Consider the following 15,021-nt stretch of genomic DNA (forward strand, 5'->3'; position numbering starts at 1 on the left):
GCAAGTTAAAATATCATCTGATATCTCTGTTACCAACCACAAGTGGCCATAAAAAGTTTCTAGCACTAAGAACCTATACTCCTATGGAACTCGAAACACATTTGAAATATAACCTAAGTTCCACTTAAAAGAATAATAAAAGCATTTTGTTTGCTCTCACAGGCATGTTTACGTGCGTGATGACTCACATACACGTAGCTTATAGAAGTAATCACCAACATGACAAGCATATATACAACTTATTAGCAACCATTTATAACTACAAGTGAAGAGGAGAAGCATGTGCACATGAGAAAAACTAGTGCAATTGATGGCTGGTCCTCATAGCAGCGATTGCACTCACTGGGTCTAGGCTCTTTGGGCAGCTAGCCGTGCAACTCCTTATAGTCCTGGACCTGCACAACCTCTTCTCATCTTCCGTCAGTGCTTGCAGCCTCTCTTGGGTGAAATCATCACGGCTTCAAAGATACTGTTGGGGGAAAAATGGACCACCCCACAAATACAATTAAAACACCCAAATCCGACAGGAGGCCTGAGCTCATACAGGCCGAGCTCATTTAGGCCGAGCTCAGAAGACCGAGCTCATGCAGGCCGAGCTCATGAGGCTGAGCTCAGAAGGCCGAGCTCATGCAGTCCGAACCGAGCTCAGAAGATCGAGCTCATGTAGGCCGAGCTCATGAGGCCGAGCTCAGAAGACCGAGCTCATGCAGGCCGAGCTCATGAGGCCGAGCTCATGCAGTCCAAACCGAGCTCAGAAGACTGAGCTCATGCAGGCCGAGCTCATGAGGCCGAGCTTAGAAGACCAAGCTCATGCAGGCCAAGTTCATGAGGCCGAGCTCAGAAGGCCGAGCTCATGCAAACCGAGCTCAGAAGGCCGAGCTCATGCAGGTCGAGCTCATGCAGGCCGAGCTTATGCAGTCCGAGCCGAGCTCATGCAGTCCGAGCCGAGCTCATGCAGTCTGAACCGAGCTCATGCAGGCCGAGCTCAGAAGACTGTCGAGCACAGAAGGCCGAGCTGACCTCAGAAGGCCGACCTCGTCGTCCACATGCTGCGGCCATGCCCTGTAACAACCTTACCGCACCATGCTTTACTTGCCGGCCACGCCACGACATATCAACCATGGATCATACCCTGCTACGACTGTAAACACCTCACCATTCCCAAGAATGGACTGCACTGCGTGCCACAAGCAAGCTTTAGCTGCGCGCCATCTCCTCCCATGATTGGAACGGGTCATCCACGGCAACTCATTACTTCACACGCCTACGTCCAATCGTAACGGTAACCTATTAATTCGTCCAGTTACATCACAGATAATCCTGCCACTCTCCCTATAAAAAGAAAAACTTTTTCCTCCCAAGAGGAGGTTTCGAATTTCTACATGCAGTCCATCTCTTTCTCCAAAATTAAGCCCCCCTCTGACTTAAGCATCGGAGGGCCGACGCCGAAAACCTCGGCCACCGGCTTGTTGCAGGTATTCCGGAGGATGCCGCCCGCCGACGGACCGCCACCCGCCATTCCAGCATCGGAGCTTCTCCTTCTCAGCCGACAGTCGCCCCCGAGTCTAATTTCCAGCAACAGTTGGCGCTAGGGGAAGGGCCCGAGTCGTAGCCATGAAGCTAAGGAGTAAGGAAGCCTCTAACGCCTCTCGGCATCGCGTACCAAGTCCTGGACACTCAATCCAGAACCCATCACCAAGGCCTCCGGTGGATCCAGTCCCCCCAAGTTCAACCAGAGCAGTTCAACCTGCTTGTTCAACAAGTCCAAGCACTCACTGCGGCCGTTCAAGGCCTACAGCAAATAGAAGGACAACCTCTACTCCCTCCTCACGAGCATGAGTCCTCAGGACGCCACTCGCGATGTCATTTCTCTGTAGAGCGTCGCCACCACCGAAGCTCCCACCGAGCTCGACCCCCAAGCCGAGAGGGCTTGTCACGCATCCATTATCCTGAGAGCTCGCGCCGAAGCCTGACGCCTCAAGTACGGGAGCACCCATCTGAGGCGGGGTCCGCCCCATGCCAAGCTGCAACAGGAGCCCCACCCGAGCTCGGCAGAAAAGTCGAGGACTTGGAGCGGCAGATATAGATGCTTCAAGATCGAGGCCCATAGCGAGACGTCGACCTTGACTTTACAACAGAATCTCCATTCCCTCAATGGATCATGGATGAGTCAATCCCCCAGAGGTTCAAGATGCCACAGATTGAGCCATATGATGGCTCATTCGATCCTCTTGATCATTTGGAGAGCTACAAGTCCCTTATGACACTCCAGGGAGCCACAGACGCTCTACTCTGCAAAGCCTTCCCAGCAACTCTCCGCAAGACAGCTCGTTTTTGGTTCTCCGGACTAAAGCCCAGCTCGATTCTCTTCTTTAAACAGTTGGGCAGGCAGCTCGCCACCCATTTTGCTGCTAGCCGGCGTCAGCGCCGGACCTCAGACTCCCTCTTCGCCATCACGCAGAAGGAGGGAGAATCCTTAAAAGACTACATCAGTCGCTTTTCCTCGGCCACATGGGAGGTTCGCGATCTCGACCAGTCAATCGCCATGTCGGCATTGAAGACTGGAGCTCGGTCCTGCAAATTTCTCTTCTCCATCGAGAAGAGCTTCCCCGCCGACTTTGTTGAAATGTTGGCCCTAGCTCGCAAGTACGCCAAGGCTGAGGAAGCCATGGCCTCTCAGTGGGAGGCAGCCGAACGACCTGCCAAGATGCAGAAGACGCGCCACGAGGAGCGCTCCCAACCAAGCAGCAGATCCCCCTGGCATGAGAAAGAGCCTCCTTGGCCCAAGAGCCTAGCTCACTCGAGGTCTCCCCTCCAAAAGTTTCAAATATACACTCCCCTCACATCTACCCGAGCAGAGATCCTCATGGAGATTGAGAGTCAGGGCTACCTCCGACCTCCATTGAGAATTCGACCGACAGAGTCGCGGAAGCACTCGAAAAAGTACTGCCACTTCCACCGAGATCGCGGCCATGATACGGAGGATTGCTACGAGCTCCGTGATGAGATCGAGGCACTTGCCCGCCGAGGTCGGTTGAGTTGTTTTGTCCATGATCATGCCTACAGGAGAGAACCTGAGGAGCAAAACCCAGTGCCGCGTGAGGAGCAGAATGACAACTGACCTCTCGCGGGCATCAACAATATCATCAGAGGGCGGGCAAGTAGAGGCGCCTGAAGCAACGAGCTCGGAAGAAGGAGCTTCCTCAAAGCATCCGTGCATTGCGAAAGTCATCTCCTTTTTCGATGAAGACCAAAGGATTTTATGACGACGTTGTAGCTATTTCCTTCATCATTGCAAGGCTTTAAAAAGAATTTTAGTACATAATAAAAGCTTGGCTGATGCCTTATTTTGTAATGCCTTTCAAAGGATAAGCACTCCTCTGACTAGATTCACAGTAGATTCCACCCCAAGAAAGTACTATGAAGTTAAATTCTCTCATGGTCCAGAAGGCGGAGCTCATGCAGGCCGAGCCGAGCTCAGAAGACCGAGCTCATGCAGGCCGAGCCGAGCTCATGCAGGCTGAGCCGAGCTCAAAAGATCGAGCTCATGCAGACCGAGCTTAGAAGGCCGAGCTCATTTAGGCCGAGCTCATGCAGTCCGAGCCGAGCTCAGAAGACCGAGCTCATGCAGACCGTGCTCACGCAGGCCGAGCTCATGCAGACCGAGCTCAGAAGAACGGGCTCCAAAGGCCAACCTCAGAAAGCCAGTGCTGAGCCAAGTCTTGAGGGACTTCGAAGCTCGAGAGCTATCAAAATATCTCCAAAAGGTACAGGACGCCACTTTGGCTTCAAATAATTTCAATATTTTATTTATTTCCAGGTCGGAGAATCCAAAAAATGACTTACAGGTATCTCTATCTCCAACGTCGCCCCGTTCCGAATAAAGGCGCACGATCGCCAATGGACGAAGTCCGTCTCCTGTATGTGTCTCCAATGATGCCCCAACTAAGCTCAGGACACCTGTTCGACGTCATTCGACGATATTCGACGTCCTTCAACGCCATTCGATGCCATTCGATGACATTCAATGCCATTCGACGATATTCGACGCCATTCGACGACATTCGACGCCCTTCGACGACATTCGATGCCCTTCGACGATATTCGATGCCATTTGACGCCATGTCAACGCCGTTCGACACCCTGTAACGCCATTCGACACCTCCTACGACAACACGCCCCGATCTGAGTGGGGGATCCCTGCTGAGTCGACCACAAGCCAAAGGAGGCTGCTGAGTCGACCTGAAGCACTTAGCTCCAACTACATGAGAGGTACACCCTACTTGGCACGTACATCTCCATAGACATTTGGCTATATTACAAGATGATCGACGACTGAACTACTTCCTTCGCTCGAGCCAAAAAGCAGCTCGAACTCGAAAGTCGGGGGGTAGTGTTGGGGGAAAAATGGACCACCCCACAAATACAATTAAAGCACCCAAATCCGGCCTGAGCTCATGCAAGCCGAGCTCATGAGGCCGAGCTCATGCAGGCCGAGCTCATGAGGCCGAGCTCATGCAGTCCGAGCCGAGCTCAGAAGACCGAGCTCATGCAGGCCGAGCTCATGCAGGCCGAACTCATGAGGCCGAGCTCAGAAGGCCGAGCTCATTTAGGCCGAGCTCATGCAGTCCGAGCTGAGCTCAGAAGACCGAGCTCATGCAGGCCGAGCTCAGAAGACCGAGCTCATGCAGTCCGAGCCGAGCTCATGCAGGCCGAGATCATGCAGTCCGAGCCGAGCTCATGCAGGCCGAGCTTAGAAAGCTGCTGAGCACAGAAGGCCAAGCACAGAAGGCTGAGCTGACCTCAGAAGGCCGACCTCGTCGTCCACATGCTGCGGCCATGCCCTGTAGCAGCCTCACCGCACCATGCTTTACTTGCCGGCCACGCCATGACATATCAACCACGGATCATACCCTACTACGACTGTCAACGCCTCACCATTCCCAAGAATGGACTACACTACACGCCACAAGCAAGCTCTGGCTGCGCGCCATCTCCTTCTATGATGGGAACGAGCCATCCACGGCAACTCATTACTTCGCACGCCCATGTCCAATCGTAACAGTAACCCATTAATTTGTCCAGTCATATCACAGGTAACCCTGCCACTCCCCCTATAAAAAGGGAAACTTCTTCCTCCCAAGAGGAGATTTCGGATTTCTACATACAGTTCATCTCTTTCTCCAAAATTAAGCCCCCCTCTGACTTAAGCATCGGAGGGCCGGCACCGGAAACCCTGGCCACCGGCTTGTTGCAGGTCTCCCGGAGGATGCCGCCCGCCGACGGACCGCCACCCGCCATTTCAGGATCGGAGCTTCTTCTTTTCAGCCGACGGTCGCCTCCGGGTCCAATTTCCAGCAATAGGTACATATATAAAAAGGAAGAATTTTTATCAGCAACCATCAAAAGGTTTTCTTGATCGAGCACAAGAAATGTTAATAAACTTCGTCGTATCACCTATCCGAGATCCATCAATATGCATGTAGTAAAGCAGCTGGACCTCAGAACTCTTCTGAGTTCCACCAATAGGCAGGGCCGGCAGCACCGCAGCAGGCACAGAGAATGCACTCAGGGCCGGAGAAATTCTCTCCCACTCTCTTGCTTCTTTTGATCTTGAGCCATGGCTCAATTAACCTATATACATCATGTTGAGATCCATGGACTAAGCTTAAACAAAATCAGTCACTAAAGATATGACTACAAAGCTGTAAACATGACCTGAAAATCATCAAACAGCTCCTTAATTACTAGGAGAATAGAAAGACTGTAGGCAATTGAATTGGCATGACTATTTATAGCTCAAGCATAACCTACGTGGAATTCCGTTGATTGAAACCTGGTTAAACTTACATACTTCGATATATAAGCTTGACTCATGCATTACCTGACCTGAAACATTTTTGAAAAGTTAATGGTATTTCAAAAATAATGCAACGCTAGCACGAGTGCAAATGTACTCGATTAATTGTTCACTATACAGTCCATCTATATTTATCATGGGTGTTCTATGGAGACCAAGTCAGTAATATGCACGACAGAGACCGACCACAGGCAAAACATGCCAAATAATAAAACCCACCGTTTCCACATTAATTCCTTATCACTGGAATTATGTGGAAAAAATATAAGATGATGTTTTTTTTTAAAGACTATATACTGACTCTTACGAAATGGAGGCACAAGTAGTTATACTTGTATTGGTGGTAGAAAGTTGTGAGATCCACCCGCCAAGTCCTTGACGACAAACATTGAGGGAGAGGAGTTATCATAGTGGCGTTGGAAGTATTGGTGTCGATGGGTTTTAAACAAGCCACCGTGTTGATCCCACCTATGTTCATGGAGCAGGAGCCACAGATGCCGGGGTTTCACCGATATATCCTGAAGTCCTCCACCTTCTTGGACTTGTCTGATCTAGACATCTCCTTCTTCCCTTCTACCCTATCTGGAAGCCTTGCATAGTTCTCTACAATGTCCTTGACATCCTTCTGCCCCTTTCCTTTAATATAGCTCGTCACCTTGCTTACCCCATCACCAAACCAGCCCTTCAATGGCCCCACTCTCTTCAACATCTCCCTCTCCTCTCTACCAAGGAGAAAGGTTTCACTTTATCTGATCATAGTTTTCATGGTGTATAGATGTGTGACATGTAACAGTACTATGGTAGGGAATGGTCACTAATGAGGTCAAGGGAGATCGGCCTCCGACCCGCGCGTCCAGCGTTACAGAGAGATCTGCCGCCCTCCGACCTCATCCCTACCGGTCTCAGATAGCGGAGGCGACTGCTTTTCCTCAGAAGTATTGTCCGCTTTGAAGGAGGTTTCATAGTCTCTTCTCAATGCACGGTTTTGCCCCACAAAAGGCGCCTCTGAAGAGAAAGGGGTAGTCCCTCTCCATTTAAGGAACAGACCTCTTTGCTATCAAGTCGATGTGGGACTAAGTTCGGATCCTTTATTCCCACAACAGTCACTTTACCATGGTAGCGCTGCAAGAAAGTGTGGTGGCACGTGCATGGGTTAGTGGACACGTAGCTAGGAAGATAGGAAGACAACTGTTGCATGTTTGCCGCCTGGACAACTAGAGACCACCTCTGAAAAAAGGTGGTTTGGCATACAAAGGAACTGGCTTAACCCATCGATTACAAATACTTGGATTACTTAGCCAACTTCCCTTCTGAAGCACAATGGATAAATCCAGAGGCCTGTATTGGCTAATTCTCATGCAATCCCAAGATGTGAGGTGACATGCCTAATAAGCAACATTGGCAAGCTTCACTAGAAGGGAAGAAATTAATCCTATGGAGCAGGTATAGATAAGTTGTGTGGGCTCTAAACCATAATCTTTGAAGTTCAATTCAGCTGCCATTTTTTTTTCTTTTTATTACAAAGGCAAGACCAACACTCAGAACAGCAGTATAAAATAGGTCAGGGCCTCAATGACTCTGCACCAGCTCCCACAACTGGGCAGGAAAAGACACTACTCAGTCTTTGTGACCCAGCTTCGGCCAGGTAGCGGAGTCTCCTAGAAGTATAAGGCTGATCCGGTCAGTGAAGTCTCGAAATATGAGTAAAGATGTATATTACGCCCACTGCCTCAACCTCCACCTTCACCTCAAGTAACCAAGAGCATTCAGGCTTCCCCAATCCCTCATTGTTTCCTATCTTCGGTCTCACCACATGTGACAACCCGAGTTCGAAACCAAGGTAGAACCAAACGTGATTTGCTTGAAATATAGATCCATTCAGCACACTTAGTTAGTCTGATCCACGTTTTGGGGCCCAGCCATCTGCAATATACATTGATAAGGAGAAGTTTAGTTTTCCATGGGCGTGAATCCTTCTTTTGATGTCAAATCTCCAGTACACATTAAAGCTAGATACATATGCGCATGGAGGCACATATATGCTTCCCTTGCAAGCAGAAAATACCTAATCATCTCAAGTCTAACACGCACGCACACGCATGTGCGCATATATATATATATATATATATATATATATATATATATATATATATATATATATATATATATATATATATATATATATATATATATATATATATATATATATATATATCTTGAAAGCAGAGAGTATCTATGTATCTTAAGTCTAAAATTAATAATGAAGCATATAAACCAAACATCCATACCATTAATCATGATTTATACTACTAAAAGTATCTATAAACCTAATATCATATATCCTGATGGATCTAATTTATGCATTATGCAAAAATAGATAGTTTCCATTTTACTAGTAATGATGATTTATACTTGTTAAAAGATGTATAAATTAAAAATAAATAAAATTTAATTCTTAGACCATAACAAACAATGGTCCCATATCATTCTAAGAGTACATTTCGGACCCACTTGGCACATAGTTTAGAGACTATAAAGATACTTGTTTTTTTTTTATTATTTCTGATCATTTTTAACAGCATATATCATGATCAATGGTGCATAACTTTAATTTCACTACAGGAATATTCATTTTTCCCGGCGCTTTTTGGAACCTTTACCGACGCTTATTAGCGTCGGCTAAAGTTCCGGCCACGCTAATCGAAGCGTCGCAAAAACGTCGACGATACTTGCGTGGGAAAAATTTTTTCCGACGCTTTTGGAAAGCGTCGTAATATGTTAGTTTTTAGCGACAGATTTTAGCGACGCTTAAAAGCGTCGCTAAAATAATCAAAGCCGACGCTTATAAGCGTCGGCGTTAGCCAATATTTTTTTAAAAAAAATATTTTTCTCACTGGGTGGACCTGGGGAATGGTGGGGAGACGAGTGAACTCCAGAAGGGGATACCGGAAGCAAGTACCCGGCAGGATTCTCTCATCCATGGCCTATGATCAATCGAAACCAAGAAATCACCCAAAAATAAGACGAAAACGAGGACGACTCCTCCTCTTCTTCGTCTTCGCCTCCCCTGGCCTATGCACGGAGGGGCGAGAGACCCAAACACCAAAAAGAGGGCTTCGGGTTTTCTTTCCTCCAGTACGCCCCAGATCTCCTCCTTTTCCTCCTTTGCCTGGAGTCAAGTTTCTCAAAATAGACAGAAAAATAAATAAACAAGGAGAGGAGAGGAGATCTGAACACCTGGAGCCACGGCCCGCCCCTTCCCGGCCACCGCCTGTCCCCGATGGCGTGACACCGGCGCTCCGGCCCCCCTGCATATCCGTTTACTCCTGTCACCCCTGCAACAAAAATAAAGAAGGGGGAGGCGGCGGATCTACTCTTCGGAAATATAACAACCATTCAAAGACAAACTTTTACCCACCTTGCAAGATGATGCCCCAAAACAGCAGCTTGAGCGTCCTGACCACCACTCTCCTCACAGCGAGAAGTCGGTTCGGTATCCTCTGCATCCAAAACAGAAAAGAGTTTTAAGATTACCTCCACACCGGCGGCAATGGAAATGATTCGAAAAAGAAACCCCAGACCTTGAGAGAGAGGGGAATGGCCATCCCCACAATGAAGAGAAAGAAGGGCATCACGAAATCGGCGAGGTTGCAGCCATTCCACGGTGCATGTCCGATCACCGGCCACTCGCCCCCCGCTCCGTCCACCAAGATCATCATCTGCGGAAAATACCAGATCAGAAGGCTGTGCGTCAACCAGAAAGGAATGAAAGGATTCTATACCGTCCGATTTTTTTCGTAGGATTATCTTCGAATTCGGGAAGCGGGAGGGGTGAAGGAGAGGGAGTACCGCGACGGTGAGGCCTCGGAAAATGTCGAGCGAGGCGACGCACTTCGCCCGGCGGGGCTTCTCGGCCTCGCCGGCGGCGGCGAGGAGGCGGTCGGGGTCCTCGTCAGCGGCGGGGTGGGATCGACGGAGGAGATCTTGGCCGGTGGCCATTTCTTGTTTTAAGGATTGATGTCGGCGCCGGAGGGAGGAGGAGAGGAGAGTGGCTCAGATCCAAGAGAAGGGGGAGGGAAGAGAAGGATTAACGTCGGCGCCGAAGGGAAGAGGAGAGGAGATGATATAAGAGCTAGGGCATCGGGAGGAGTTTTGAGGTATAGAGATGGTTTTGGCCTCCGACGACGCTTATAAGCGTCGTCGTAGATCCCAATTTTCCACAACGCTTAAAAGCGTCGTCAATTGCAAAGCTATACCGACGCTTTTTAGAAGCGTCGGCAGAATTTTGCGCGGGACCAACATTTCCCGACGCTTTTCCCTAGCGTCGGGAAAAAAGCGTCGGGAAATATTACTTTTCCTGTAGTGTTTGGATCTTTAGTTTAAAGACTGCAAAGACGCTCTTTCCTTTTCAAGCAAAGTTGAAACTCATAGCCCAAAGTTGACTCACATTTTACTAATTTCGTGACTCAGTTGAGTTACTTCAACAACTCAGACAAGTCAAATTTCAGTTATTTTAGAGTTCTCTTGCCAATGCATCTAGTTTGGGGAAAAACAATAACAATATAGCTGATGAAAAAACATAGTATAACCTATTTAAATTGAGATATCAAATCACATTGCTCTTGATTGAAATATTATATTTTAAAATTGTTGGGGGAAAAATGGATTGCCCCGAAACAGTTGGAACGCATCGCCGGCACGTGATGACAGGTGCCCCGACAGCAACCCTCAGATGCGCCCGACCACGAGGTGCCCGACCTCGGATGTGCCCGACCGTGAGGCACCCCACCCCGGACGCGCCCGATTTCCAGGCGCCCGACCTCGAGACGTCCGACCTTAAGGCGCCCGACATCGGCATCCCCAACCTCAGCGCCCAAAGCCCTGCGGCCTTGCAGCCCCTAGTCTCGGTCAAGCCAACTCCGATCGACCTCAACCCCGAAGAAGACCCAGTCAAAGGACGAAGCAAACTCCTTCACTCCGTCGGGAACCAAGCCCCTCTCCTCCTCATCCAAGATCCAATCCCGTGATCTCCGCCTGAACAACTGTCAGCAATTAATGCGCATGGCCTTCACAGATCTCCGGCTTACTCAGCAATTAATGCGCATGGCCTCCACAGATCTCCGGCTTCTCAACAATTAATGCGCATGGTCTCCACAAATCTCCAGCTTACTCAAACTCTCAGGCCCTCCACGGCAACCAGTTGACTCACTCAACTACGTCCAGTCACCCACAGCAACTCATCGGCTCTAGTATAGCCCTCCACGGCAATGCATTAATTCACATGATCGTGCTCAATCATGACGGTAACTTATTTAATTCGTCCGGTCACATCACAGGTAACCCTTTATCCCTCCTATAAAATGGGAACCTCTTCTCCTTGAAGGGGGATTCTGATTTTTAGACTCGGATATACAACTCATCTCCCTTTCTCCACTAAAGCCCCTCTCTGACTTAAGCATCGAAATGCTGGCACCGAAAAACCCGGCCACCGGCTTTTTGCAGGTCCTCCGGAGGACGCAGCCCGCTGACGTAACACCAAGCACCGAAGCTCCTCCTTCCCGGCCAGTGGTCACCCCCGGGTCCAATTTCCAACAACAAAAATATATAGAGATAAATTTTGAGCTAATTTGCTTGTTTCTAAGGGTAGATGAAACTAAAATGACTTAAGGCTGTTAAAATGGTTTTTTCATTTGATCATGGATAAACAAACTTAGAAATTTGTGATTTTTGGTTTCTAGCTATTTAATATACCATAGGTCATGATCAATAGTGATTTTCATTTTGAGTTGCCCTTGATTAATGTCCATTATGAAGCATGCTGGTAATTCTATATTTTAGATATATTACTCATATGCTTCTACAAAACATTAAGACATATTTGATTGATCGAAATATCTAAAATTAATTTGAATCAATATGCTCAAATCCTCTAATAATATTAACGAAGATTATATAGGTGTCATAAACTCATTTGTGGCAAATACATGCAAAACCCAATTATAAGAAAATAATAATATCAAAATATTCATCCAATAGTCCAAGATGTCAAAACAACCCATCCAACATTCCAAGATATCATAAACTCTAACACAAAAAGAGAAACACTGAAAATTTTATTTTTTTTCTTGCTCATTGCATGTGTATTAATTAATCTTTCAATTTATGCAACAAGATCACAACTATCTCTAGACAATGGAGGAATAGGATCTCGCTTCTGCAACACTTCCTTGTCTCTTAACTCTCACAAACTCGGCAATGACTTAGCCTAACTCAGCGATAACTCAGTCTAACTTGGCATTGACTTGGCCTAACTATGAGGACCCATGTGGGCGTTTGTTTAGTCCCACATTAGTTATTCGCCGCATAAATCTTGGATGCTTATACAGGATCAAAAAACTTAAATAATATCTTTCGACTAGCCATTTTGGGTGAGGTTCTGAATTGTTACAAATGGTATCAGAGTGAATTCGGCCCATAACCTATGTAGACTAGAGGACACTGCAGTGTGGGTTCATGGAGGCTGACCACGAGTCGATCGTGGTAGTTGTAATTAGATTTGAATGAATTTGAACCCTTAGTTTGATGAGGACGTCAGGGCTTAAACGGAGGAAATATGTGAAAAACCGTGCGGGCGTGTGTTTAGTCCCACATCGATTATTCGTCGAGGAGATCTTGGATACTTATACATGACTAAGAAACCCAAAAACTATCTTTCGGCTTGCCATTTTGGGTAAGGTCCTAGGTTGTTACGAATGGTATCAGAGCAAACTTGGTTTATAGCCTATGTGGACTAGAAGAAAATGCAGCACAAATTTATGGAGGCTAACTACGGGCCAATCGTGGTGTTTGTGATTTGATTTGAATGGATTTGAACCTTTAGCCTGATGAGGACTTCAGAGCTTCAACGGAGAGAATATGTGAGGATCCGTGCGGTGTAGTCCCACATCGGTTATTCACCGGATAGATCTTGGGTGCTCGAGATCAAGGAATCTAAATAATACCTTCCGGCTGGCCATTTTGGGTGAGATCTTGAGTTGCTACACTAACTAGGTTAATTTTCTTGAGTCACTAATTCATGTTGCTCATTTGTTAATGCTATCCGATTCACCTTGACTTTAACCTTGACGGCTTTAGTTTTTGACTCGACTCAGCCAAGTCATAAGTTGTGACTCACTTGAGTTTTCCAACCTTATTATTGAAAGAAGCAAAAAACCATATCCACCTCTCTCTCTCTCCCTCCCTCCCTCCCTCCCTCCCTCTCTTGCACGTGCGCATGCGTGCATATATATATATATATATATATATATATATATATATATATATATATATATATAAAGCTTAATTGAATCATCCTAGCTAGTCTCACGTATTTATTAGTGTCTCAAGGTAATTAGTGTGCTTCAGTTTTCTCCTAGTTGGAAGAACGGCACCAAATGTATTGTTTTTTTTTTTTTTTTTTTTTTTTTTTTTTTTTTTTTTTTTGCTTAAACCAAATGTATTGTTTGCACGAGCCCTTGGAAACTAGTATTGACCTATTTTTGTTTCAATTACAAGCACAAGCACTTCCAAGAGTTCGCGTGCGACAACTCAAAACTCTGAGAACACCTTAATGGGATTCAAACTTGCCACCTCATCTAAGGGAAAGGCAGTCACCAATTTAGGGTAAACACTAGTTGATAAGTGACATAAAAGTTGTAGATCTTAAAGAGAGCATCACAATATTTATTAGATTGACGTTGAACATATTAAAAAATTGATGATCCCGCGTTTTGCCTGCTTTCATCTTCCATGTACGTAGATGTCGTAAAGCGCAGCAAGTGAACTACATTTTTGAAAGGAAATATCATAGCATACGAACCGTCCCCAGTCTGAAAGAGTTGGGACATAAGAGTTATAAATTCTAGTATCTTATATCTCATCAGCAGTGGTAAATTTGGCACTGACATGCTTCTGGTCTGGTTTGAGACAGCACTAGTTGCTTGTAAGGCCACAGAACCTAGGAAAAGACAGGCAAATTAAAGATAGAAGAAGCCAGACTTTAGTGGTGAAGGTTATAAATGAGTTGCTATCATCTAACATAACACCATAAACGTTCTTTCAGTTACCTCTGCCCAAACTTGCGTCATCCCAGAACCGGCAGATACTACAAGCAAGTCTATATCCGGTGGTACGTACTGGAGTTAAAACCTGTACAAGAAAAATTAGAGAAGGCGACACGATGACTAGGAGAAAGTTTTAGTTATCGTTGTTTGGAAGCCATCACTCTTTTTCACATTCCGTGCTGGACCAGGAGAGTCCTCTATAAAGATTACGAGATCTTGGAAGATTACAGCATTAGGTTTTGGTCAATTATTGTTATTAGGGAGGAGAGACTACAATTGTTGAATGCCAGATGCATAGTTATGGACTTACAACCACACAATGTTATATATAATTGATGTTCGATGTTACTATATATATATATACACACACATATATATTTGAGTGTCCAATTATCTCCCCAAAGATACATATCTTATATATCGATTGGAAAGAAAAGGGAGGATTTTATGCCATGCGAGCAGCCGATAAGATATTTGAAGGAGACATGTCAGCAAAAGATAGAAGTAAAAGCCCAACTTATGCCGAGTGATATGTGTTGAATGTGCCAATACTAGCATTAATCCATACATATAGTCCACATTGTTGATAAAAAAAAAAAAGAAAGCTATAGTATGTTTTCATATTTTAGTGAATAAAAAGATGCATCAAGATCTAGCAATTAACCATTCTTGTTGATGAGCCGAATGTGTCTATTTTCTGGCTTAGGACAATCAGCTAGGGGACATTGTATGTCATGATATATGGCAGTGGCAAGCAATAAAAGCAAGCCGTGTGGGAGTTCAACTCTTCATGTTTATATACTCATGTAGAGCTCTCAATTTTTACTATCTCAAGCACATTAGTACGTTAGAAAATCAATAAAGGCAATCCAATGAGGTGGATAATTGATACAAGAAATAAATTTCAAATGGACGTCTTCCACAAGTTCAGGGATTGTAAGATTCCACGACGGTACGTGCACGGTCAAGCTAATGTGATCCATGGGTTAGCCTTCACGATGGGCGACAACCTGACAGGTCCAAGCAATGTTGGTGGTCAAATTCGCCGGTGCAGCAGAT

At 46.2% G+C, this 15,021-nt stretch overlaps 1 protein-coding gene and 1 pseudogene across 1 annotated transcript; both read right to left on the bottom strand.

Moving 5' to 3' along the window:
* Window positions 1-298: 298 nt before the first annotated feature.
* LOC120106713 lies at window positions 299-6,365 on the bottom strand (annotated as a pseudogene).
* On the bottom strand, window positions 6,366-9,862 carry LOC120106714 (heparan-alpha-glucosaminide N-acetyltransferase-like). Its single transcript, XM_039119751.1, has 4 exons — window positions 9,710-9,862; window positions 9,442-9,579; window positions 9,275-9,360; window positions 6,366-6,582 (listed from the first exon to the last, which is right to left on the bottom strand). The coding sequence occupies exons 1-4, from the start codon at window positions 9,857-9,859 to the stop codon at window positions 6,366-6,368; spliced, it is 591 nt and encodes a 196-aa protein (XP_038975679.1). The 5' UTR covers window positions 9,860-9,862.
* Window positions 9,863-15,021: the final 5,159 nt, after the last annotated feature.

This window comes from Phoenix dactylifera, unplaced genomic scaffold, assembly GCF_009389715.1.
Source record: "Phoenix dactylifera cultivar Barhee BC4 unplaced genomic scaffold, palm_55x_up_171113_PBpolish2nd_filt_p 000609F, whole genome shotgun sequence".
In the NCBI taxonomy this organism is placed as follows: Eukaryota; Viridiplantae; Streptophyta; class Magnoliopsida; order Arecales; family Arecaceae; genus Phoenix; species Phoenix dactylifera.

Bases quoted from the DNA above. Each gene is read 5' to 3' on its own strand.
- LOC120106714 (XM_039119751.1), bottom strand. From the start codon at position 9,859: ATGGCCACCGGCCAAGATCTCCTCCGTCGATCCCACCCCGCCGCTGAC. The intron at 9,580-9,709 runs GTACTCCCTCTC...TATTTTCCGCAG, and splicing joins TCCGAGGCCTCACCGTCGCG to ATGATGATCTTGGTGGACGG. The intron at 6,583-9,274 runs GTAAAAGTTTGT...TCTCCTTGGTAG, and splicing joins GGCATCATCTTGCAAGGTGG to AGAGGAGAGGGAGATGTTGA.